General features: G+C 41.8%; 1 protein-coding gene across 9 annotated transcripts in view; it reads right to left on the bottom strand.

The window, feature by feature from the left end:
- Positions 1 to 27,205, bottom strand: part of gtf2ird1 (GTF2I repeat domain containing 1) — a 235,753-nt gene that overhangs the window by 15,504 nt on the left and 193,044 nt on the right. For 6 of the 9 annotated variants that reach the window (XM_069910941.1, XM_069910950.1, XM_069910944.1 and 3 more), the window contains 5 exons: positions 23,971 to 23,999; positions 17,622 to 17,669; positions 5,639 to 5,716; positions 1,176 to 1,368; positions 256 to 323 (listed from right to left, as the gene is read on the bottom strand). In XM_069910941.1, coding sequence (XP_069767042.1) covers positions 256 to 323; positions 1,176 to 1,368; positions 5,639 to 5,716; positions 17,622 to 17,669; positions 23,971 to 23,999 — 416 coding nt within the window. The remainder of the gene's footprint in view (positions 1 to 255; positions 324 to 1,175; positions 1,369 to 5,638; positions 5,717 to 17,621; positions 17,670 to 23,970; positions 24,000 to 27,205) is intronic. The other 3 variants (XM_069910946.1, XM_069910945.1, XM_069910949.1) reach the window with 3 other exon arrangements.

The following is a 27,205-nucleotide window of genomic DNA, read 5'->3' as shown; positions in this document are numbered from 1 at the left end:
CAAAATGCTGGATATCGGTGAAAATCAAACAGTGCTCAAAGGGAGTATCAGACTGCTTTGGTCCTTTGAACGAGCAATTCCAATAAACTCACTCCTCAACCCCATCACCACAGCTCTGTAAATGAGCCCTTTACAAGTATGAACCCAATTCCCTTTCGAAAGCTGCTCGAGCTCTTTCAGGCGGGCACGGAGATCAAAAGGGCCAATTAGAAGTAAAAATATTCCCCATCTTTCTCTCAGTTTTGTTTTGCTCACCATTATAAATGTTCATGGCATTTGGGTAACAGGTTCTCCTCCCAGCAAGGGCTTCGTTGAAATGACATCTACAGGCAAAGAGCTCAAAGTGGGCTTTTAATCCATTCAGAAATATCCATATCCCCTCCTAAAGAATACAGCTATTTGAACTAAGCATTTTATTAGTAATATAATTCAAATTATTAAAGCCACAATTAAAAAAATATACAACTGAATCTCATCAAATAATCTAAAATAAACGTGTCACGAGCGATGAATTAGCCATTATTTTTATACAGTAAAACCTCCAATTTACACTGAGGGAGACACTAGCTGTGATTTTGGTGAGAGGTTAGCAGCGAGCCCATGGTTTTTCTTCAGTTGAATGAGTCGCAAGCTATTTTGAGCAAATCTGGCCGCTCCATTAACAGGAAGGATGTGGAGGCTCTGGAAAGGGCACATGTTCTAGGATGTTGCCTGGGTGAGAGGGTAGGAGCTACAAGGAGAAGTTGGATGAGCTTGATTTGATTTTTTTCTGGAGCATCGGCGGCTGAGGGAAGACCTGAGAGAAGTTTATAAAATTATGAGAGGCATGAATAGGATAGACAGTCAAAGTATTTTCTCCCCAGGGTAAAAATGTGGACATACATTTAAGGTGAGAGGGGAAAAGTTTAAAGGAGATGTGCAGGACAAGATCTTTTTATATAGTGGTAAATGCCTGGAACAGGCTGTCAAGGTAGTGGTGTAAGCAGATATAATTAGATAGACATATGACTAGGCAGGGAGTTGAGGGAGTATTACATTTAATTTGGCATCTTGTTCAGCACAACATTGTGGGCTGAAGGGCCTATACCTGTACTGTACTCCTCTCCAAATCTTAAACAGGTAGATTCCACAGCATGGGTTAAACAAATGCATTGGACTGATGTTCACACACTTACTGTAACTGACTTTTAATAATCATCCTAATTCGATCTCTGACTTTCAAGATTTTTTCTAGCCTGTTAAGATCGTAGGTAGTTGGGTTTCTGAAGAGGATGTCATCTGGCAGCCCAGTCACTTCAACCGCCTCTGGATTGTCTCTGATCAATTTGTACGGCACCAAAACTGGTCGGTTCAGTCCTAGAGCTTCTCCTGCAAGGTAAAATATCACGTATAAACTACAAAAGGGATTTATATCACCCCACCATCTCATTAACCAAGTTTCAATATTACCACGTGGCTTACATTTTTGGGGTATTTTTAGAAAACTCCACTGGTAAAGAGTTGGGATGGAGATTGCAAGCAAAGATGGTCCAAGTTTGAAAACTTACAGCTAATTTGGTATCTTACAAGCCAGAAAACAACAGCTTGCATTTGGGTGGAATCATTGCACTAAAATGATTGAAGGTTCTTGATAAACAAGATAAACATCAAAGAAGAACGATCAAACAAACCTTGTATTAGAGCAGATTCAAATAAGCGATATCATACAGTGTGGAAACAGGCCCTTTGGCCAAACATGCCCACCTTTGTGCATTTGGTTTATCTCCCTCAAAACCCAACCTAATCATGTATCTGTCCAATATTTTTCTTAAACATTGCAATAGCACCTGCCTCAACCATCTTCTCTGGCAGTTTGTTTATACACCTACAACCCTTTGTGTATAAAAAGGTTCCTGTTTAACCTCTTCCCCTCAATGCCCTCTGGTTACTGATTCCCCTACTCTCTGTTCCCCCTCCTGATTTTGTATGCCTCTATCAGATTACCCCTCATCTTCCACACTCCAAGGAATAAAACCCCAGCCTGCTCAACCTCTTCCTATAGCTCAGCTGCATCCCAGCACTCCCCGATGATCTTAGCCTCGTCAAACAGTAGCAAGCCCCTCTGGTTAAAGGTCTGCAACATCTCTCAGCACATTTGACTACATTAATTTATTCCCAAAGACCAGGGGTAAGTGGGAAAATTCCCAATTAGAATCAGAATTTATTGTCATGATCGTGTGTCATGTAATTTGTTGTTTTGTGCCAGCATTACAGGTGAAAAATAGCTATAAATTACATTTTTTAACTGAAAACGTTAGTGCAACAAAAAAAGAAAAGTGAGGTAGTGTCAATGAAAAGTAGTCGTCTCTATTCTGCAAACCAAATTGCTTCTTGTGTGGGAAGATTTTTTAGTTGCTTGATTCAAAGATTTTAAACTTTTACACGTGACATGTCTCTAAACAAGTGAGTTCTGTTCATGTTTTTTTTATATATCTCCCTGCCTCTTTCTGAAAATATCATAGGCTCATTTGATAGGCTCATTCCTCATTTGTTTGATTTTTGTTTATGTACAAGGCCAGCATTTATTTATCATCTCCACTTGTGGCAGTGGTAAGATAGCCAATTTTGTGGAAATGAGAGTGGTTTTCAACCTTTTTCTTTCCACTCACATCCCACCTTAAGCAATCCCTATGTTATCAGTGCTCTGTGATTGGTCAGGGATTGCTTAAGGTGAGATGTGGGTGGGAAGGGAAGGTTGAGAATCACTGCTCTAGACCCAATCATTACTGAAATATTTTGTTAGAGAAAAATTGTCATTGGCCCATTTCCTTTGGAGTTATGAAACCATGCACATAACGAGTCCATTGGGTACGATTAAAACAGTGGTTTTTAAACTTTTTCTTTCCACCCACATACCACTTTAAGCAATCCCTTCCTAATCACAGAGCACCTATTACATAGAGAATACTTAAAGTGGTATGTGAGTGGAAAGAAAAAGTTTGTTAACCATTGATCTAGGAGGAATGGATTGGGATAAGTTGTTTTCAGTTCGGGGACGGCCTTCAAAGGTGAAATTTTGAAAGTGCAGAATTTGCATGTTCCTGTCAGGATTAAAGGGAAAACTAACAGGCATAGGTTTACAAGGGATATTGGCAATCTGGTTAAGAAGAAGAGAGAGGTGTACAGCAGGTATAGGCAACAAGGAGCAAATGAGATACCAGAAGAGTATAGAAAATATAAGAAAGTACTCAAGAAGTAAATCAGGAAGGCAAAAGGAAGACATGAAGTATCTCTGGCAGATAATGTAAAGGTAAACCTGAAGAGTAAAAGGATAGTAAGGGACAAAATTGGTCCCCTAGTAGATCAGAGTGGTCATCTATGTGTCGAGCTTCTCAAGATGGGGGAGATCTTAAACAGTTTTTTTGCATCAGAGGTTACACTGGAAACTGGCATAGTGTATAAGGAAGGAAGGAAGGAAACAAGCAGTAGTGGCATGGAACATATGGAGATTAAAGAGGAGGAGGTGCTCATTGGCTAACAACGAATAAAGGTAGATAAATCCATAGGGCCTGACATGATATTCCCTCAGGCCTTGAGGGAGACAAATGTAGAAATTGTAGGGCCCTGGCAGAAATATTTAAAACATCCTTATCCGTGGGTGAGGTGTTGGAGGATGGAACAGTAACTCATGTTGTTCTGTTGTTTAAAAAAGGCTCCAAAATTAAACCAGGAAATTATAGGCCGGTGAAACTGACATCAGTGGAAGGTAAATTATTGGAGAGTGTTCTGAGAGATTGACATAAATGTATTCAGACAGCCAAGGACTGATTAAGGATAGGCAGCATGGCTTTGTGCGTGGTGAATCATGTTTAACGAATCTTATACAGTTTTTTGAGGAGTTTACCAAGAAAGTAGATAAAGGAAAGGCTGTGGATGTTGTCTACATAGACTTTCGTAAGGCCTTTGACAAGATTCCACATAGAACTTAGAACCATAGAATTGGGAGGTTAGTTCAGAAGGTTCAGACATGAGGTATCCATGGTGAGGTTGTAAACTGGATTTGAAATTGGCTGAATGGGAGAAGACAGAGAGTGGTAGTGGATGATTGCTTCTCAGACTGGAGGCCTGAGATGAGAGGTGTGCCTCAGGGATCAGTGTTGGGACCATTGTTTGTTATTTGATCTGGATAATAAATTTAGTAAATGGGATCAGCAAGTTTTCTGATAACACTAAGATTGGAGATGTTGTGGACAGTGAAGAAGGCTTTCAAAGCTTGAAGAGGGATCTGGACCAACTGGTAAAATGGGACAGAAAGTGGCAGGTGAAATTTAATACAAATGAGTGTGAGATGTTGCATTTTGGAAGGACAAACCAAGGTGGGACAAACATAATAAATGGTAGGGAACTGAGAAGTGAGGAGGAGCAAAGGGATCTGGGAATACAGATAAATAATTCCCTGAAAGTGGCGTCACAGGTGGACAGGGTTGTGAAGAAAGCTTTTGGCATTTTGGCCCTCATAAATCAAAGTACTGAGTACAGGAGTTGGGATGTTATGGTGAGGTGGTATATGACATTGGTGAGGCCAAATTTAGAATATTGTGTATCGTTCTGGTCGCCAAACTACAGGAAGGATATCAGTAAGAATGAAAGAGTTCAGAGAAGATTTACTAGGATGTTGTTGGGTCTTCAGGAGATGAGCTACAGGGAAAGATTAATGACAAACGGATGCTTTCTAGGCTATTCAGGAAGTGAACAATATTGCATCGGGACTGGGTCACATGGGGAAGTGTGGCAAATTTCATTCTACAAGGATCTTAATAAATCCTATAGTGTCTTATGATAATCTGATATTTTCTCAGTCTTTATTTCTGTTACTGGATATTTTAAAATTTCAGATCATTTACCCTCCTGAATTTAAATTCCAGAGCTATCATGATGGGGTTTGAATTCATGTCACTGGATTTTTTAAATTGAGATCTCTGTACAACAACCAACTCAGCCTTTATGCTACCCCAATGAGTGACCAGTGGTCACTGACAGTGGAACTTTCCAGAACACATATCAACACTGACCTGGCTTCTGTTCTCAAACGTCCACACATTTTGTTGCTTTTCCCTTCCTGGAGAATTGGAGAGGATCACTTGCAAGACACTGAAGACTGAACTTGGCACTTCATTTTTAAGCCATGCACTGTCCAAATGGCTTGGTCCCTCCATGAAGCTTTTCACTCGTTATTCCTAGGTTTCACTTGCATAGCTGGTGAGATCAGGTGTTTCTAAATACCTGTAGGCCTCTCATATTAATCTTGAAAGTTCCCTTTGACAGGATTTACATCCTTTTTTTGCTGGGTGGTGTGAGGTGGTTGCAAACTGGAGTTGTGAGTTCACACCAGTGCTATTTTAAATAATGGTCGTGGTAATCAGAGTTTGCTCAGTGCTTAATATTTGCCTACTGAAGTTACAGTAGTTTCAGACTCATGGGAGGAGAGGAAGGAGGTGTTGAAACTTGCAGAATTCATCGTTCAGCACAATTTACAAGAAAGCAGAATTTAAAAACAGAATAAACCATCTTTTGAAGATTATAACAAGGTAAATACTGCAATGCAAATTTGGGGCTGTGAACAACAAAATCACTCAATAGAGACATGACTTGCTCGTACCATATTTTTCATTGAATAATTCCTTCACTTGCTCCCTGAGTATTACTTTCTCTCCAAGTCGATTTGCTTCTTCATCCTCTAAAGTGTGAAAATCAAGGATAACATTAGAAAAAATTTAAAAAGGTGTAAAATATCCACGTGGGAAACAAGCCAATGGTTTGGCAGTGCATCTGACCATTGATGAACCCAACATTCCTCACCAATAGTCACTCAGTATAATCACAATATGTTTTCACTTCAGCTTCTTGCAGGCTTTACACAACAGTAATAAATAGTCAAAACATGATACCTTAATGTCTGCAAGAATCAGTCAAAGGCTTAAACGAACCAGGTCTTCAACATATTTTTTTAAATTTACACTGTCACACCCAAGTCAAGGTCTGATTGACACATGCAAACCTATTTCAAAAACTGTTGAGTTCTCAAGGAATATATTTCAGCATTGAGGAGTGTTCAACTGTCCAAGTGAACAGTGACCATCTGGTTTAATACAGCTTGGAATAATGACAACCCATCTGTTCATGATCAGAGGGACCATGGAGTTCAAGTTCATACTTCCCTGAAAGTGGCAACACAGGTTGATGGGGAGGTGAATAAGGCATATGACAAGCTTGCCTTCATAGGCTTGGGCTGGAATATAAAAGTTGGGATGTTATGTTGACTCTTTACAAATACGGTGAGAGCAGAGAACATTGCAGCACAGTACCGGCCCTTCTGGGATGTTGTAAAGGTTCCATTATTTTCACGTAATTCTGCATTTAGAATGCCAATACATGAAGTTCTTTAATTATGTCCAGCGCCCCTCACAGGAATGAGCTCCCAGCGAGGAATGAATTTACAAGATCAGTGCTCTAACACTCAGCAATCGAAACCTTCCCTACCTCGTGCCCATCACCCTCTATTTTACATGCATCCTTGTGCCTGCCAAATGTCTCTATTGTACCAGCCTTCACCACCACCCTAGGCAATGCATTCCAGGCACACACTAATCTCTGTAAAATCCTGTAAACTCTCTTCCCCTCACCTTGTACAGTTTTCCTCTGGTGTTTGCTATTCTTCCCCAGGAAAAATGGTGCCGGCTGTCCGTCCCATCTACAGTGCCCTCCATAATGTTTGGGACAGACACTTTTTTCCTTTATTTGACCCTGCGCTCCACAATTTTAAATTTGTAATCAAACAATGCACATGTGACTAAAGTGCACATTCAGATTTTATTTAAGGTTATTTATGTACATTTTGTTTTGACCATGAAAAATTACAGCACTTTTTATACATAGATCCCCCATTTCAGGGCACCATAATGTTTGGGACATTGGCTTCACAGGCAACTGTGAGTACTCAGGTATGTTTAATTGCTTCATTGGTGCAAGTATAAGAGAGCTAGGCTTGCTACTAAGCTTTTGATCACCTTTGGAGTCTGTAGATGCCATTTTCCAACCTGAGGACCAGAGTTGTGCCAATGAAAGTTAAAGAAGCTTAAAAACAAGAATAAAACAGTAAGAGATAATCACCCAGACCTTAGAATCACCAAAATCAACAGATTGGAACATCATTCAGAAGAAAGTGTGAACTGGTGGGCTCAGTAACCACAAAGGGACTGGTAGGCCAGGGAAGATCTCCACTGCTGATAACAGAAGAATTCTCATTGTAATGAAGAAATATCCCCAAACGCCTGTCTGACAGATTGGAAACGCTCTTCAGGAGGCAGGTGTGGATGTGTGAATAATCATGTTAGCAGAAGACTTCATAAACAGAAATACAGAGGCTACACTGCAAGATGCAAACCACTAGTCAACCACAGAAACAGGATGGTCAGATTACAGTTTGCCTAGAAGTATTTAAAAGAGCTTCCAGAATTCTGGAAAAAAAAATCTTGTGGACAGATGAGACCAAGATGAACCTGCATCAGAGTGATGGAACGAGCAAAGTTTGGAGGTGCCCAAGATTCAAAGTGGTACAACCTCATCTGTGGATCACTCTACAGCAAGACAATGATCCCAAACGTTCTGCTAAAGCAACAAAGGAGTTTTTAAAACCTAAAACCTGGAAAATTCTTGAATGGTCAGGTCAGCCACCCATCTAAATCCAAACAAGCATGCCTTCCATATACTGAAGAGAATACACAAGGGAAGAAGCGCTGAAACAAGCAGGAACTGAAGATGGCTGCAGTAGAGGCCTTGCAGAGCCAGGGAAGATACTCACTACCTGGTGATGTCTACGAATCACAGATTTCAAAGTCGGAATATGCAAGGAATAAGGAATATGCAACAAACTACTAAACATAACTAATATACATAGCATTGGTATGTCCCAAATATCATGGTGCCCTGAAATGAGGGGACTATATATAAAAAGTGCTGTAATTTCAACATGGTCAAACCAAAATGTACAGATATCCTTGAATAAAATCTAGAATGTGCACTTTAACCCCATGAATATTTTAAACTGTGGAGCACAGGGGGAAATAAAGAAAAAGTGTCTTTGTCCCAAACATTGTGGAGGGCACTGTATGCCTCTCATAAACCTGAAGACCTTATTAAGTCACCTCTCATCCTTCTTTGCTCCAAAGAGAACCTTGCCTCATAAGCCACGTTCTTCAGACCAGGCAACATCCTGGTAAATCTCCTCTGCATCCTCTCCATCGTTTCCACATCCTTCCTGTTATGAGGTGACCAGAACTGAACACAATATTCCAAGTGTGGTCTATCCTGAGTTTTAGAGAGCTGCAACATTACCTCATGGCTCTTAAACAATCCCCTGACTAATGAAGGCCATCATAACATATGCCTTCTTATCTACCTGATCAATCTGTGCATCAATTTTGAGAGATGTATGGATTTCGACCTCAAAGTCCCTCTGTTCTTCCACACTGTTAAAAATCCTGTCATTAACCATGAACTCCATATTCAGGTTTAATCTTCCAGATTGAACTCCATTTGCCATTTTGCCTCCCAACTCTGCATCCTGTCTGTATCTTGGTGTAGGCTACAGCAACCTTCTACACCATCTACAACACCTCCAACCTTCTGCACTAGGAGTGGTTGCCCATACTATAGGAAGAATGTGGATGTGCTGAAGAGCAAAGAGGAGATTCATCAGGACCCTGCCAAGGTACAGGTCCACCAAATATGATGTCCAAATCCTACTAAATCTCTGCTACTTGCACAGGATAGATATCCCTTCACCCCCTTCATGTTCATGTGTCCATCCAGAAGCTTCTGAATCAGTATTATTGTATCTGCTTCTACTATAACCCCTGGCAACCCGTTCCAGGAACCAACCACTCCCTATATATACACTTTGCCCCACATGTCTCCTTGAACCTTCCTCCCTCTCACCTTAACAGCATGTCCTCTCGCGTGTGATGCTTTCACCCTGGGGAAAACGTTCTGAGTATACACCCTTTTGATGCCTCTCATGGTTTCATAAAACCTCTATCAGGTCGCCCCTCGGCCTCTCTCTGATACTCAGATACTTGGTCTCATCTGTCAAACCTCTCCTCATAATGTATCCTCTAAACCAGGCTACAAGCTGGTAAACCTCCTCTGCACCTTTTCCAAATCCTCAACATCCTTTCTGTAATGGGGCTTCCACATTTGGAAACAATGTTCCAGGTGCAGTCTCACCAAAAGTTTTATAACTTCCTTTCTTTGTTCTCATGGCATGCCCAATGAAGCCAAGCGTATCATAAGCTTTCTTTACCACCTACATGGCCATTTTCAATGAGCCATGGACGTGGGCCGCCACATCCCTCTGCACATCAATACTTTTAAGAGCCCTGTCATTAATTCCCCTTACGTTTGACTTCCCAAAGTACAACACCTTGCACTTGTCTGCATTAAACACCACTTGCCGTTTCCCTGCCTATATCTGGTCTGCTCTGTGTTGTGTTCTTTGGTAGCCCTTTGCACTGCCCACAGCTCCACCAATCTTAGAGTCATCTGCAAACATACTAACCTACCCTTCATTGTCAAAGGGGTCCCAACACCATTCCCTTCAGGATACCACCTCCAGCCGAAGTAACAGCCTTCCACCACTACCCTCCATCTTCTATGGGTCAGCTCCATCTTCTATGGGTCAGCTAATACTGTATCCATGCTATCAACTCACCAAGAAATGCTATAGTACCCTCCAACTACTATGGATTGTTAAACGCCTTACCAAAGACAACTTAGATAACATCCATTGCCCTACCACCATCAACTACCTTTGTCACCTCCTCAAAAACATCAAATTGGTAAGATGTGACCTGCCCCTCATAAAGACATGCTGACTGTCCCTAATCTGACCATGACTTTCCAAATGTGAGTAAACCCTATGCCTCAGTATCCTTTTTAATCATTTCGAACCACTGATGCAAAGTCTACTGGTCCATATATTATTGGATTACCCTTTTTTTTCCCCTTTCATGAACAAAAGAAAAACATTGGTCACTCTCCAGTCCTCTGAGAACTCTTCTTCACTAGTGGGGATATAAATATTTTTGCCAAGACCCCTTTCAATAACTTGGGATGTATCCCAGAAGTTACAGGGATATTCCGAGGATCACTGTGATCCCGTGATTATTGGGGGATCAGAGATGGAGAGGGTGAGCAAATTTAAGTTTTTGGGAGTCACTATCTCGGAGGATCTTTCCTGGAACCAACACACTAATGGCATCATGAAGAAAGCACGTCAGCACCCTACTTCCTCAAGAATTTGCAGAAGTTTGGTATAACACCAGAAACCCAAGCAATTTTCTACAGATGTGTGGTGGAAAGTGTGTTGACAGGCAGCATCATGGTTTGGCATGGGGTCATGAATACCTCCAAGCTACAAAAGGTAATGGATACAGCCCAGGACATCACAGGCAAAACCTTCTCCACCATCGAGAACACCTACAGGGAGAGCTGCTGTCAGAGGGCAGCGGCAATCGTCCAGGAATCATACCACCCAGCACATTCTGTTCTCGCTACTGCCATCAGGAAAGAGGTTTAGTTGGGGGGTGTCGCAAGATGGCGTAGAGGGAAGACGTGCAGTTCCACCTTTCCCCAGTTAGGCATAAATACCCGATTTTAAAACTTGTAAAAGTGGTTAAAAATAGTACTTACAGACTTTGGAATAGTGGAGGATTGAAATGGCTACAAACGTGAAGAAATCAAAAATTCAGTTACAAAAGAAATTACCCTATAAAAGTGTTGAAGAATCGAGGCCTACCTACCAAGTTGAAGCCACGGAGTTGTCGACTGGAGTTCCCAAGCCTCAAAGGACCCATGCTCAGCTGAGCATTACGCCGGCGCCAATTGCGCGTCCGCAAGAATAGCGCCGGTTCTGTGATGAGGTCGGCTGGCCCTGACTCGCACCCCCGTGAGCCCAGGCACGCGGATCGCCAAGCGAGGACAGACGTGCAAGCCTGCAGTAGTGTCTGGTGGTCTAGGGATGCACAGTGTAGCATTGAAGGACGCACCTGCACGGTCGGTGACTCTTTCAGGCATGCGCAGTGCGTCACGAGTTTGGGAATTATTACAGAAGGTGTGGGCTGTGAGGGACTGACAAGGTCGGCGCGCTGTCGATGGGTATCCAGACCCACAGCCGTACTGGAAGAGGAATTATTGTGTCAGAAGAGAAAGAGAGCCCAGCGCTATTACTGGGACCAGAGAAGGTAGGCCTCAAGGGGAAGTAATGGAACCTGGAATGGATTCTGTGTTTACAATACTGGAAGGGATTGCTCATCAAATGGAAAACATGTCAATGTTGATGTCTACTCAGATAAATCAATGATTCATGGAAGTGAAAACTAAAATGAACAATATGTGTGAATAGATGACTTCTATGAAGAAAGATATGACTGTAGTTAAAAGTCATGTTAGTAGATGTATAAAAACATTTTAAAAAAAATTGAAGAAACTTTTTTTGAATGTAAGAACCAAATAGATCATAATAGAGAAAAAATGGAGGATTCTTTCATGGATTGGGGGATTCAGAAGAAGGAATTATTGAAGAAGATCGACTCATTAGAGAATCAAGGTCGAAAAAATAATGTAAAAATAGTAGGTCTTCCAGAAGATATGGAAGGTTCAGATCTGGTAAAGTTTTTTAAGAAATGGATTCCTGAGGTACTGGGCAATGAATTTTTTCCGGATGGTTTGGAGCTAGACTGGGCACATAGAGCACTGAGGAAAAAACAATTTCCAGGTCAACCACCATGAGCAGTTTTGATTCGTTGCTTGAAATATCAGGAGAGAGAGATGATATTACGAGTTGCGGTGCAGAAGGTGCGGCAAAATCAGACTCCAATGATGGTTCAAAATAACAGAGTGTTTTTCTATGCTGTTCTGAGTCAAGAAATAATTAGAAGGTGCCGAGAATTTAATTCAGCTAAAGAGGTATTGTGGTGGAAGGGTTATAAATTCGCTTTTCGTTACCCGGCTGTATTGAAAGTTTTTTATGGGAATTTTCAATCTCAATTTTTTGAAAATGACCATGATGCATTAATTTTTGATAATTCATTGCCAGATTTGCGAGGAAGTGGACGGTCGCCATCATTGTCGCCTAAAAGGAGGGTAAATGGGAATGGGAAGAATGGGAAACATTGAAAGAATGGAAAGAAAGTTGAATTGACACAAAGTCTTCTTGACATTGAGGACCCGGAACAATCGTTGGGACTGGAATCATTGGGTTGAATATATTTGATTAAGTACTTTCTGAAAGTCTGACTGGGGGGGGGAGGGGGTTGGATGACACTGAGACCTAAAAGTCATCTGCCACTAGTGGGTTTTACCAAACCCAGATTTTTAGGGAGTTACTACAATTTTTAGTTTGTTGGGGGGTTGTTTATTTTTTCTATTTCTTTGACTTTTTGGAATTTTTATATAGGGGGAGGGTTTAGAATATTAAGGGAATTAGAAAGGGGAGCAATATTTTATAGTAGCGTGCAGTATATTATTACATTGAAGAAATGTCTAATTTAAACTTTGCAACTTTTAATGTCCAGGGATTGAATAATCCAATTAAATGTAAACAAGTATTAGCTTACATTAAAAAAATGAAAGTTGATATTGCTTTTTTGCAAGAAACACATTTGACTGAAAAAGAACATTTGAAATTGAAGAGAGATTGGGTTGGTCATGTGTTTTCTTCTTCTTTTAATTCTAAGGCGAGAGGTCGCGATCTTAATTCAATAAGAATTGGAATCATTTGAAGGAAACATTAGGAGGGTTCTGACGGTGAATTGTAAAATGAATGTAAGATATGGAATGGATAATTATAATTTTTTACATCAGTTATATTTGACTATGGGTTTAGAAATTCGGACTCTTGTTTTAGATGTGGATTATGTACTGGAACCTTTTTACATGCTGTCTGGTCTTGTATTAAAGTACAACCATTTTGGTTTTGGAAAAATTATTTAAAATTAAATTACCATTAGACCCATCGATTTTTTTGTTGGGCTATATGGTCTCTTTGAAGGGATTGGGGTTGGATAAATTTCAAATTGCATTTGTACGTTTAGTGTTGTCTGTAGCACGAAAATGTGTAGCTAGTACTTGGAAAGATAATGTGGAGATTAATATAGCATGTCGGCCTAATGAATTGAGAGCTTGTATTACTATGGAAAAATTACATAACTTGCATAATAATTATCCCTTTTTTGTAAAAATGTGGTCTTCCTGTTTGGAATATATGAATTTGGAAATACTTTGAAATATTGTATATATTCTGTTCTATTTTTATATTTGGCTCCCCTTAAGGGGGCTGGCTGAAGGGGTGGGAGGGTGGGGAGGGGTTATTGTCTTTGTTTTTTTTATATATATAAAAATTGATTTATTTCAGTTGTTTGATTGTGAGCTGTTCAAAAATCTTTTAAATAAAGTTTTTTTTAAAAAAGGGGAGGTATCGGTGCCACGAGACTCGCACCACCAGGTTCAGGATCAGCTATCATAAATAGCACTTCACCTATATATTAAATATAGTTAAAGTCTCAAACTATCAGACTCCTCAACGACAAACTCAATCAGGGGCTCATTTAAGCACTCTTTTTGTGCACTTTACTGATTGTTTTTTTCTCTCCACTCTGTACTGCAGTCAGTTGTTTACTTTTCTTTGTACGTTGTGCACAATTGTACGATGTGCACCAGCAGGAAAATGAATCCAAGGGTTGTAATGATGTCATGAACGTACTCTGACAATAAACATGAAATCTGAGAAATTGGATGAGCTGTTTTTTATTTTACCTAGAAAGATGCAATCACAACTTTTTCATCTCACAAAAGTGGAAAATAATTGTTCAGTTCACACCTGAAGATGTAGGTTTAAGGTGAGACAGGAATATGAATGGGGATTTGAAAAGAAAGTTTTATTTTTTTACATTTTGCTATTTTGAATGTGTTGCCAAAGGAGGTGGTGGAATCAAATAAGATCACTATGTTTAAGGCACTTAGACAGGCACTTACATTGGCAAGGCTTAGAAGGACCCAATGAGGGTAAATGTGACTGGTGTGGATGGGCAAGAGGGTTGGCGTGGTCACGGTTGGCCAAAGGGTACATCTCTGTACTGTACAACTCAAAACAATGCTATTTATGATGATCTCAAATACATTGCGGCTCAATTCTTAAACCATGATTTCTTCCGATGTACATTTCCCCCCAGGCAGAACACTTCACCTATATATTAAATATAGTTAAAGTCTCAAACTCCTGCTGTTGACTGAGTCACTGCCATGCAATCTAATGGTGAATTTGCAGTTTTTGGTAAATGGGTAGCTTTTCCTTTTAATTTCAGGCAGTTGTCATCAGCGTTCAATCCACGACGAACAACTTGCTTTGTATCAATACTCATGTAATCTGAACACCCTCTGGGATCACATTTTACGCAGATTTTTATCCATCACGGGCTGCAAAATCTTGAACCAAGACTTTACTCCATCTGGTGCTTCATAAGTGAAGCCCTTTGTACATGCTGATGGCTACAAACTGCTGGCCATCTTTATCAATATTTAAACATCAGATCAATACATGCTACATTGTTGGAGTTTGGTCAAATATACCAAGGCTCCTGACGTAGCTGGTCAGGGCAGCCTCACTGACCTGGTGCAGGTTGGCAGTGCAATAGTTCAATGATAAATCAACTGGTTAACTCTGCCCTGCACTCTTGTTGGTACATGCAGTCTCAAGGTACACAAGATTATGTGTGAGTGGTTGCAGGAAAATACATCACCAAAAATATCCATTTTAGTGTTACACCTTTAACAGGCTTTAAACAGCTCATTAAAGGGGCTAACTGTGCATTTTTAAAAATCCTACAACTACAGAGGTTTGTGCCCAAGATGGCAGATGGCCAGCCTACCATGAGGTGTTGCAGACTCTGGGGAACAATGGACACCTGAAATGGGGAGAAAACACCCCGTTGAGAAGGAGAAGCATGAGAGAAGGTGACCACGGCAGCGGGCCAACGATGAGCTCAGCGACTGAAGGACCCACTCAGGCTGCGGGCTGTTGGGAACTTGCGGTCGAAGGATCTGCACAGGCTGCGGGCTGTTGGAGACTGCCTTATGGGAACCAGGAATCAGAACAGGAATTTCGACAAGATGCCAAGGATAAGAAGGGCTTCTGCAGGGCCTTGGCAGCTGAAGGCTTTCTGCTTATATTGGAGGTTTGATCTGGATCTCGGTTTGCCAATGGTTTCTATGAGGAGTCTATGAGGCTGTAGGAACGATGGAGACGAATCCACGAACACACGATGCCTCTGAAGGGGCTCTCTTTCTCCTATTGTTAGGGGCACTGGGCAATGCATGGTGACTCCTTGTTTGCTTTTCAGCAGACAAACGTTGAAGTAAATCATGTTCATTAGATTTTTAATGTATTATTACGTGACAATAAAAGAAACTTCAATGTTTTTCTGATGAAAAATTGCCCGATATCTCACTTTCATTGACAATTGGTAACGTCTTTACAAAAATGCTAACAGTTCACACACAACAAAAGAGATGGCCGGTTATTTGAAAGGCAACACCCATCAACTTTATATACACTAGTACTTCCAGATCCTACTACAGGCTGAGCATTCCAGTCATTTTTATTTTGTAACAGAGCACACGATTCTCCTGTTCAACAGAATCATTGTGTGCATCCAACACACGTCGAGAAAACGACTCAGTCTAAGTTCCGTGACAATGTTCTAAAAGGAGCATTGCATAGGGAATGATATCGTCACTTGCACCTCCGATGTAGAAGTTACACTGGGGTCACAGGGAATCTGTTGTCAAATTTATTGATTATTGTTTTCAAATCAAAAATGATTAAGAAAAATGTTTTACACCATAAAATCAAACAGTGTTTTCCTATTTCTAAGAAACTGTGAGCATATGGTAATGGGAGAATTGCAAAGTGAAAGTATTCGGTCCCTATAATTGATTTTTAATTTTTATTTTAAAATTTAGAGATACAGCAACGGTAACAGGCCTTTCCAGACCATGAGCTCGCGCCACCCAAATTCCCCAATTAACCTACATATTTGTACATATTTGAAAGAGGGGAGGAAATCGGAGCACCCGTGTTGGATTCGAACCTGGGCCGGTGGGGCTGTAACTGCATGGCGCTAACTGCTATGCTAACCGTGCTGCCCATTTTTGATTTCTTGCTCAAACTCTAAGCCAACATCATTAATTAAATAGAATTATGAAGGAAAGTAGATATCATTTCTACTGCTCTGATTCAGTCCCAAGTTAGATAAATACAACACTTCTCTAAAAGAAAAAAAACTACGCACTTAAAACGTTTGTGCTGTTGATATTTGTGTTTATGTTGTGTTTAACTTTACATTGAAATAAATACTGTATTACCAGGTAATGTTGTGAGATTGAACATCTTAAGGAAAGGGGATGTGGTGATTGGGAGTTGGTCATCCTCCTGACCACTAGAGGGTGTTGGAGATAGAATGCCCCACTTCTGGTTAGATGCACAAAATGGATGTGTCCCATGAGGTCGTGAGTGGATAATAAATTATGTAATACAAAAGAACTCAAGTTTCTCTATCACAATAGAAGAAATATCCAATGGTATAACATTCACATAAATGCAATACAATGTCAATGAGGAATGTGAAACCCATTGTATCCAAGGGTAAAATTGATCCTCCTCTCCACAGGCCAACTTCTAACTTGCTCAGAGTTTCTGTCTACCTTCCCACAGGCTCCCAAGTCCTATTCTAGCCCTTCCTTCAATCCTTTTATTCAATGGACTTCCTTGAATTTTGACATCCATTCAATTGGCTAAACAAATTCTGAATGTGGCAAGCAACTAGAGACACCTCAGCCAAATGTATTTAAATGAAATTTTAAATTAAAAGTTTTGAATGAATTTTTAAAAATTTAGACATGGTAACTTTCGACCCACAAGCCCATGCTGCCCAATTACATCCAATTGACTTACAACCCACAGTATGTTTTGAAGGGTGGGAGAAAACTGGAGCACCCAGAGGAAATCTACACAGACATGGGGAGAAAAAGAAAACTCCTCACAGACAGCGTGGGATTTGAACCCCGGTCTCGATCACTGGTGTTGTAACAGCATTGCGCTAACTGCTACACTAACTGTGCCACTCCCAGGTTATCGAAGTTAAACAGGAAAATCTGCAGATGCTGGGATCAAGTGCAATCACAGGTCAGGCAACATCCATAGGAAGTAAAGGGTAACCAGCCCTGATGAAGGGCCCAGGCCTGAAACGTGGATTACCCTTCCTCTAGATGCTGCATGACCTGCTGAGTTTCTCCAGCAGGTTTGTGTATTGATTGTTATTTGAACAGTTTGCTTCAGGAATATTAAACTACACATGGTGGTAACTGTTCTCCATTTGCACCAGACAGCATCATCCTCATTTTACAGGGGAGAGGCACTTGCACTGTCAATTGACCCAATTAGCAGGAAAATAATACAACCCCTTCACATACACTGTGAGCTGCATTTGCAATCGTTCTGGGCACAGTAAGGGGAATAGAAAGCTTACCCTGTAAAGCAGCATATGCTTTTTCCAGTGATGTTATTCTCCTGGGTGCTAGGATGTGGAGAGAACAGAGGGGAAGTCTGTTATTATCAAAAATAAAACAAAGATCTTTATTGTGTACCTTTTGACTAAAAGCAATCTATCCATTGAGTAAACCTCAATGTTCTTCCACAACTGAATATTACCCTCCCAGAGGATAGTTAATCATATTCAAAGTGGAGCTGATTAGATGGTCCATTGCTTAATCCAAGTTATCACCACCTGCTAAATTTATGAAGTGCATCCTCACTGAGGGACTATGTTTACTGTTGAGCAATGCTGCTTGTGAGAACTCGACTCACCCAATGATGGCAAAGAAATGGAATAATTGAATAATGATAATAAGCTTTCATTGATGTGGGAAGTCTCTTACAATGGTTGATGTAGAAACAACATTGGTCTTTGATTTGAGTTGCCTCAGAACATAGTCACTTTTTCTGGGACAAGACAAAGACGTGGGCTAAGTTAGAAAACAGCTCAAAGTGAAAATTCCACAAAGGGACAAATTGTCCTCCACAGATTTCTCCCCCAGACTTGGGTTAACCTTAGTTACATACAACAGGGGGCTTTGCAGTTATGAAGCCACTCCAGTTAATAAAAGGCCTTGGGGAAGACCTGTTGGGTTTCTTTTCCTCAGTGACACAAACAATTTGCAATGCATTTTTATCACAACAGCAAAAACTTGAGCTAACAGAATACCTGTTGGTTAAATGTAGGCGAAAGAGTTGACCTATATAAATAGCAGGAAGGTTAGCATTTTGGAAGATGTGTAGCTGGGAGACCATCTGGTAAAGTCACATGGAAGACCTGGACAAAGACAGCAGGAATGGGAATGTTTGGGAAAAAGAACTAGTGGACACAAATGTTTTTATGTAACAAAGCAGCCACAGGAGAGGGAGATAAGCTTAAAACAGAAGTTAAGGCAGGATTCTCCACTTCCTGTCTGCCAGAGGTGGCAGCTTCATTAAGTTGTCAGGCAGTGGCATGTACACATTTCCTGTGGTTAATATCATGTTATTGTTTCTTACAAAAGGAGGAAGTTCTGAAAAGGAGCAGGGTTTAATAGTCGTGGTCTTCACAGAGATGGAGATGGTGATGAACAGCACAGTTAGCCTAGCAGATAACGTGACACTATTACAGTATCGGTGGGCCGGGTTCGAATCCAGCGCTGTCTGAAGGAGTCTGTACGTTCTCCCTGGAACCTGTGTGGGTTTTCCCTGGGTACTTTGGTCTCCTCCTACCCTCCAAATAATGGACAGGGTTATAGGTTGGGTGTAATTGGGAGGCATGGGTTTCAATGGCCAGAATCAACCTTTGCCACGTTGTAAAAAAAATCAACCTCTGCCACGTTGTAAAAAAAATCAACCATGTTTGTCAAAACAAAATAGGAATGGAGGAAGTGAAGCCGGTTAATCAGAATCTAAGGTGGGTCATTATCAAAAAAAGAAGATAATTGAATTAATGGACAAAATGAGTGACGTGAGGAAGTCACATACTCATTGCACATTACTTTCAACAGATCGTCCACAATCGAACAATATAGGAAGTCGTGCACATCAAAAACAGGTGGGGGGAGGGCAGTAACACTTAATATGTTCATTCAATTCAATGAATGTATTACAAGACAGTAGATAAAGCTAAGAATGGCCTGAGCTATGAACAACTACAAGGACTGTCCAGAACTTGTTGGGTCAACAGTAAAGACACAACATGGCTGAGGATGGTTGATGCTGGGACAGTTTGTGTGGCCTGACAGCACATTCCCCAGGGAAATGCAATGTTATTGCCATGAATAGAACTTCAACAGCCACTTCCTACAATCATAAGATTCAAAGGAAGGTCATTCCGTTTGTAATTACTGTGCAAAACCAATAATCTTACTTTCCCCCATTCTTTTCTTTGAGAAATGTTTATCCAATTACTCATTTAAAATTAACATTGAATCTCCTTCCACCATCACTTTTGTCAATGTACTTGAGGTGACACCAAGCTGCAATATGAGGTTCTCATTCTTAGTTATTTTGCCATCCACCTTAAAATTAACTTTTAAAGGAGGATTCCATTGATTTCTTCTAATTTTCATCACATATGAAAAATTTCTAATCTACAGTTGCTTCAATTGCATGGACTATTGAAGATCCTCATTTCCTAATACAATGTACCTCTGCAATACATCTCTGATCAAAAGTCAGATAGCATTTTTACCTAGTAAAGAACCACTTGGATAGAGTGGGAAAACTATTATAACCAGTTGCTTTAAGACTAGAACCAGGCCACATGAATAGGAGAGACATTGTCCAGAGTGATACACAAACACAGGAGCTGAGAGACCTTCAAATTTTCAAACCAACATATTGTAAGTGTGGGCTCCATATTTTCAAAAATAAATTATATTTATTATGTTATTTTCCCAAGTGGGATACAAGAGCTCAATTCAGCATGCCACCTCTCCATCCCTAAATCTGCATTGGATTTCCAAGTAATGGCAATGCACTTCCTGAAGGGACAAGTTTCTTGGGCAAGACACTGAAGTGACTGATTTAAAAAAGAATCAGTTGTGGGTGTCAGCGTACAACAAATTTCTCTCTGAAAACCGACAAGAACCTTCCTGAGCGGTAACCATTTACCTTTCAAGCACCAAAGCCTGGTGAACTTTATACATGCTAGATTCTGTGCACAGTATAAGAATTGCCTGCAACCAGTGAACTTGGAGGAATGAGGAGTGAGATTGGACTGTGAATCAAATAACTTTTCTGAACTTACACACACATTACATACACGTGCGCTTAGAAGGGGTTAAGTTAGTTAAATCAATAGTGATGTGATTCTGTTTTCATGTTTAAAGATAATTAAAAGCAACTTTTGTTTAAGTAACCATTTGTCTTAGTGAATATCTATTGCTGCTGGGTTTGGGGTCTTCTGGGCTCATAACATTTACCACTAACCAAAAAGATTTTACTCTAGGATACTCCCAAGCAGAAAGAAAAAATGAACCAATTTCTTGATCACATCTAAAACATAAATCTGATGATATAAATTCAACTTCTTTAATTTTTGGGGAGTTAAATATAATTGATGGAAAAAATTATATTGAACTAATTTATACCTTATATTAATAATTTTTGTCATATTATCCTTACAATGTTGCTTCAAATCATTTTCATCTATTTGTGCACCTAATTCAACCTCCCATTTTATTCTTGATTTATGAATTTCTATTCTAGGAGCTTTTTTCTGAAGTAATTTATACATCTCTGAAATAAATGTATTCATACCACCCTTAGTTATTAATAATTCTAGTTCATTTTGGCAAATCTCAAATTACGACTAAATTCATCAATCAAAAAAGTTTTAACTTGATAACAGGTATTATTTGGGACATTAAATGTTTCCTTCATTTGTTGAAAAGTAATAAATTTACCTGCTTCAAACAATCTTCTATTCTTTTTATCCCCATTTGGAGTCATCCTCAAAAATTGATTATTCATAGAAAAATGAAGAATATATTTTGATATAAAGGTGTTCTTTGGGAAATTAAACCTTTTCCACCTTTCTCATAATCTATTTTATTCCATAATTCAATCAAATGTCTCAAAATAGGTGTATCTCTAATTCCTATTAATCATTTAGAATTCCATTTTAAATTAAATCCTGCATTTGATCTTCACTTATTTTACTGAATTTGTTCTTAGCCCAAGTTAAAGATTTCTCTAATTCAAACATTCCATTAATAAATTTCAATTGGGCTGCTTTATAATAAAGTGAGAAAGTTGTAAACCTCCTAATTCAAACTTCCAAGTTAATTTCTCTAAACAAACTCTAGGCATCTTTCCTTTCCATAAAAACTTTATAATACTTGAATTTAAATCCTTAAAACATTTTTTGAGATATAGCACAAGGAACTGAATGAAAAAGATATTGAACCCTTGGAAAAATATTCATTTTGATACAATTTACTCTACCCATTAAAGTTATAGGTAAATCATTCCATTTATTTAGATCATCCTTAATTTTACTAAATACGGGACATAAATGGTCCATGACCATTGTGCTCCCAGCCAGATATCAGTAACTGGAGATGATGCATCAATTGAAACTAAATTTTTTCATCCTTCAGGAAACATGGCTTCCCTTCCACTGTGGAGCTGTCTCTCATATTTCCTGGAGTCTACACTCACTTCCAAGATAAAGTTCCCTAATCTTCTGAGCCTCTACAACCAGCACCATCTTTCATCATTTCTGCTAGCTGTGGAATATCTAGCTGTGTCATCCCCTCCCAGCCCTGTTCCTACTTCCACAGGGCCCACCCTCTGTGACTGCCCAGCTCTCCCCACCTACCCCTCCCTGACACCTGGCACATTCCCCTGGAACTGCAAGAGGTGCACCACTTGTTCCTCCCCATCTCCCTCAACACCATCAAGGGTCCTAATCAGCCCTTCCTGGTGAGACGAAGATTCCTGCACACCTCCTCTCACCTTGCCCACTGCATTAGATGCTCCCATGTGGCCTTATCTACATCAGTGGGATCAAGCACAGACTGAGCCACTGTCCGCTCTATTTCCACTGCCCTTCCTATTCCCACATGTCATACAGCCAAGGCCCACCGCAAACTGGAGGAACAAAGCTTCATATTCAGCCTGGCTAGTCTATACCACAAAGGCATTAACTTTGCATTTTCCAACTTCTGGTAAGCCTTGTCTCCTGTATTTATTTCATTTTATTTTATTCTCTCTCACCCTCCTACTTTTGTTCCTTTTCCATACGCTCCCTCATCACCCCTCCTGCTTCCATCCACCTACTGCCAACAAACTTAATCCCCGGACTCCCTCTCCCAGCTACTCCATCTCTCCCTTAATAGCTCCTAATATCTCCTCCTTTATACATCAGGTTCCAGTACTTGTACACAGCTCATGTGGCGAATGGGGAGGGATGGTGTTCGGAGACTGGCAGGTAGGTGATAGGTGGCAGCATACAAGGGATTATAAAACAACCCAATGTGTTGAGAAGTTCATTTATTGTGAAAAGTGCTGATCTGTTTAGCTAAGTGAGTCCTAGCCCATCGAAGCACCAAGGATTAAAAGTCTCTTGCTACCTAGTGGTGTGTGGCCCAGTAATGCCAGAGATCTCTCCACCCAGTTTAGCTGGGCTGGTAACTGCATAAATGATCAAGACTCTTTCCACCAATGGAACACGGGCCGGTGACCAGAATTAAAAAGGTGGTCTCCAGCTGTGCAGAGAAGCAAAGTGCAAATTACCACCAAAATGATGTTTGTCCTTCTTCCCTAGTTGATAATTTTCTCACTCAAAAAAGGTTCTCAGCCAGTTAACACTCTGAGTGTGAGATAATGAGAGGAGCGTGCATGCTACTGCTCTCTCTTCTATGGATTAGGCAGGCTGGTGGTCAATGCATTGGCACTACGAACGAGAAGCTTCAAGTGCAAGGAATACACTTTAGGACTTTGGGAATTCTAAAACTACCCACCCCCCCCCCCCCTTACTTTGGGTAGGGCATTGAGTATAAAAATAAGGAGGTCATCTTGCAGACATTTAAATTGGCCACCTTTGAAGCATTATGTGGAATTCCAGTTACCCATAACAAAAATGCTGTGGAGGCTTTTGGAAGGGATACCGAAGAGATTTACCAGGATGCTGGTTGGGTTGGAGGGGATGAGCTACGTGGAGAGGTTGGACAAGCTTAGGTTGTTTCCTCTGGCGAGAAGGAGACCTAATAGGGGTATATAAAGTTATGAGGGGAAATAATAGGGTAGACTACCAGACTCTCATCCCCGGCGTTAAAGCAGTACATACCAGAGGACATGATTTTAAGGTGAATAGGGATTAAGGTAGATGTGCAGGAGAATTTTTTAAAATTATTATACAGAGAGAGTAGTGGGTACCTGGAACAGATTACATGGAGCAGATCCAAAAATAACAATAGTGGAAACAGATATGACAGCTGCATTTAAAAGGGTTTTAGATAGACATGCAAATGTGAAGGGGTTGGAGGGATATCTATCGCAAGCAGAGTCTTGGTTTATTTGGACCATGGTCAGCACAGACATGAGGACTGAAGGGGCCTGTTCTTGCGCTGCACTGTTCTATGTTCTTTCTGTGCTTCTCAGACCATCTTCCCATCCAGCTGGAAAGTGTCACTGCCATGTAGAGAAGAGGCAGCAGAACAGATCCTGCTGTGTACCCTGAACACCAAGGGAAGGTCCTGGTTGCAGGGCTAATTTATGAATACTCTCCAGTTGTCAAACGCATGGGAAATAAAGTGTAAATAATGATTACAGAGCATTGCAGCTATCCTTACCAGGCTTGGGGATCAGTCCTTGGAAAGGCCTATAAAATGACAAAAACATACCAGTTCAAGAAGATTCTTATATTATTCTTTTCTCTGAAAAAATTAATCACATCTAAATACAGGAGAAAAAAAATAAAGAAAACAGATAGAAACCAATTACGAAGAAATGTTCATAAAAACACTGTGAACTTGTTTTGCGTCTCTTACAATTCATACGTTTATGGGCTTTGTATATAAGACATTAAATTTTAAATTGGGTTTGAACCCAGGACAAATCATAGAGACTTCACGGCACAGGAGGACACTGGGCTCATCAAGGCTACCTCGGCTTAACATGGTACAATCTTATGAGTTCACATTGTTTTTCCCTTAGTCCTGCGAGTTACTTTCTCTCCAATATTCTTCCAGTTCCCTCATTAAAAACCCAGTGCTGCACTCCCATTATAGTCAATTCCAGATCAAAACCCATTGGGTTAAAGTTTGCCTTCATATTCTTACTGTATCTTTTGCCTGTCACTTTGAATCTTTATTCCTTGGTGATTCACTCTCAACCATGTTTTTGTTTTAAGTAACCCCTGCAACGATGGCCAAATCATGTAGCTGATACTCCTCGTCCCTGGAGACATTCCACCATTTCTTTTCTGCACTCACTCTCAGTCTGTCATATGAACACAATACTCCAGGTTTGAAGTAATCAGCATTTAGTAAAGTTCAACACAATCACTCCACTCTTGGTCTCTCTGCTTATATTTATCAATCTCTTGATACTTTACTAACTGCTCCCTCAATAGGCTCTGTCACTTATTGACATAGCAACCTCTGTTCAGCATCACGACTCCATCAGAACCATCACCACTCCATCGGAACCATCACCACTCCATCGGAACCATCACCACACCATCGGCACCATCACCACTCCATCGGCACCATCACCACTCCATCGGCACCATCACCACTCCATCGGCACCATCACCACTCCATCGGCACCATCACCACTCCATCGGCACCATCACCACTCCAACGGCACCATCACCACTCCATCGGCACCATCACCACTCCATCGGCACCATCACCACTCCAACGGCACCATCACCACTCCAACGGCACCATCACCACTCCAACGGCACCATCACCACTCCAACGGCACCATCACCACTCCAACGGCACCATCACCACTCCAACGGCACCATCACCACTCCAACGGCACCATCACCACTCCATCGGCACCATCACCACTCCAACGGCACCATCACCACTCCAACGGCACCATCACCACTCCAACGGCACCATCACCACTCCAACGGCACCATCACCACTCCAACGGCACCATCACCACTCCAACGGCACCATCACCACTCCAACGGCACCATCACCACTCCAACGGAACCATCACCACTCCATCAGACCCATCACCACTCCATCAGACCCATCACCACTCCAACAGCACCATCACCACTCCAACAGCACCATCACCACTCCAACAGCACCATCACCACTCCATCAGCATCATCACCACTCCATCTGACCCATCACCACTCCAACAGCACCATCACCACTCCATCAGCACCATCACCACTCCATCAGACCCATCACCACTCCATCAGACCCATCACCACTCCATCAGACCCATCCCCACTCCATCAGACCCATCCCCACTCCATCAGACCCATCCCCACTCCAACAGCACCATCACCACTCCAACAGCACCATCACCACTCCAACAGCACCATCACCACTCCAACAGCACCATCACCAATCCAACAGCACCATCACCACTCCAACAGCACCATCACCACTCCAACAGCACCATCACCACTCCAACAGCACCATCACCACTCCAACAGCACCATCACCACTCCATCGGACCCATCACCACTCCATCGGACCCATCACCACTCCATCGGAACCATCACCACTCCATCGGAACCATCACCACTCCATCGGAACCATCACCACTCCATCGGAACCATCACCACTCCATCGGACCCATCACCACTCCATCGGACCCATCACCACTCCATCGGACCCATCACCACTCCATCGGACCCATCACCACTCCATCGGACCCATCACCACTCCATCGGACCCATCACCACTCCATCGGACCCATCACCACTCCATCGGACCCATCACCACTCCATCGGACCCATCACCACTCCATCGGACCCATCACCACTCCATCGGAACCATCACCACTCCATCGGAACCATCACCACTCCATCGGACCCATCACCACTCCATCGGACCCATCACCACTCCATCGGACCCATCACCACTCCATCAGACCCATCCCCACTCCATCAGACCCATCCCCACTCCAACAGCACCATCACCACTCCAACAGCACCATCACCACTCCAACAGCACCATCACCAATCCAACAGCACCATCACCACTCCAACAGCACCATCACCACTCCAACAGCACCATCACCACTCCATCGGACCCATCACCACTCCATCGGACCCATCACCACTCCATCGGAACCATCACCACTCCATCGGAACCATCACCACTCCATCGGAACCATCACCACTCCATCGGAACCATCACCACTCCATCGGACCCATCACCACTCCATCGGACCCATCACCACTCCATCGGAACCATCACCACTCCATCGGACCCATCACCACTCCATCGGAACCATCACCACTCCATCGGAACCATCACCACTCCATCGGAACCATCACCACTCCATCGGAACCATCACCACTCCATCGGAACCATCACCACTCCATCGGACCCATCACCACTCCATCGGAACCATCACCACTCCATCGGAACCATCACCACTCCATCGGAACCATCACCACTCCATCGGACCCATCACCACTCCATCGGACCCATCACCACTCCATCGGACCCATCACCACTCCATCGGAACCATCACCACTCCATCGGAACCATCACCACTCCATCGGAACCATCACCACTCCATCGGAACCATCACCACTCCATCGGAACCATCACCACTCCATCGGAACCATCACCACTCCATCGGAACCATCACCACTCCATCGGACCCATCACCACTCCATCGGAACCATCACCACTCCATCGGAACCATCACCACTCCATCGGAACCATCACCACTCCATCGGACCCATCACCACTCCATCGGACCCATCACCACTCCATCGGACCCATCACCACTCCATCGGAACCATCACCACTCCATCGGAACCATCACCACTCCATCGGAACCATCACCACTCCATCGGAACCATCACCACTCCATCGG

Source organism: Narcine bancroftii, chromosome 14 (genome assembly GCF_036971445.1).
Source record: "Narcine bancroftii isolate sNarBan1 chromosome 14, sNarBan1.hap1, whole genome shotgun sequence".
In the NCBI taxonomy this organism is placed as follows: Eukaryota; Metazoa; Chordata; class Chondrichthyes; order Torpediniformes; family Narcinidae; genus Narcine; species Narcine bancroftii.
Note: the sequence above shows the minus strand (reverse complement) of the source record. Positions and strands in the feature narration are given on the sequence as shown.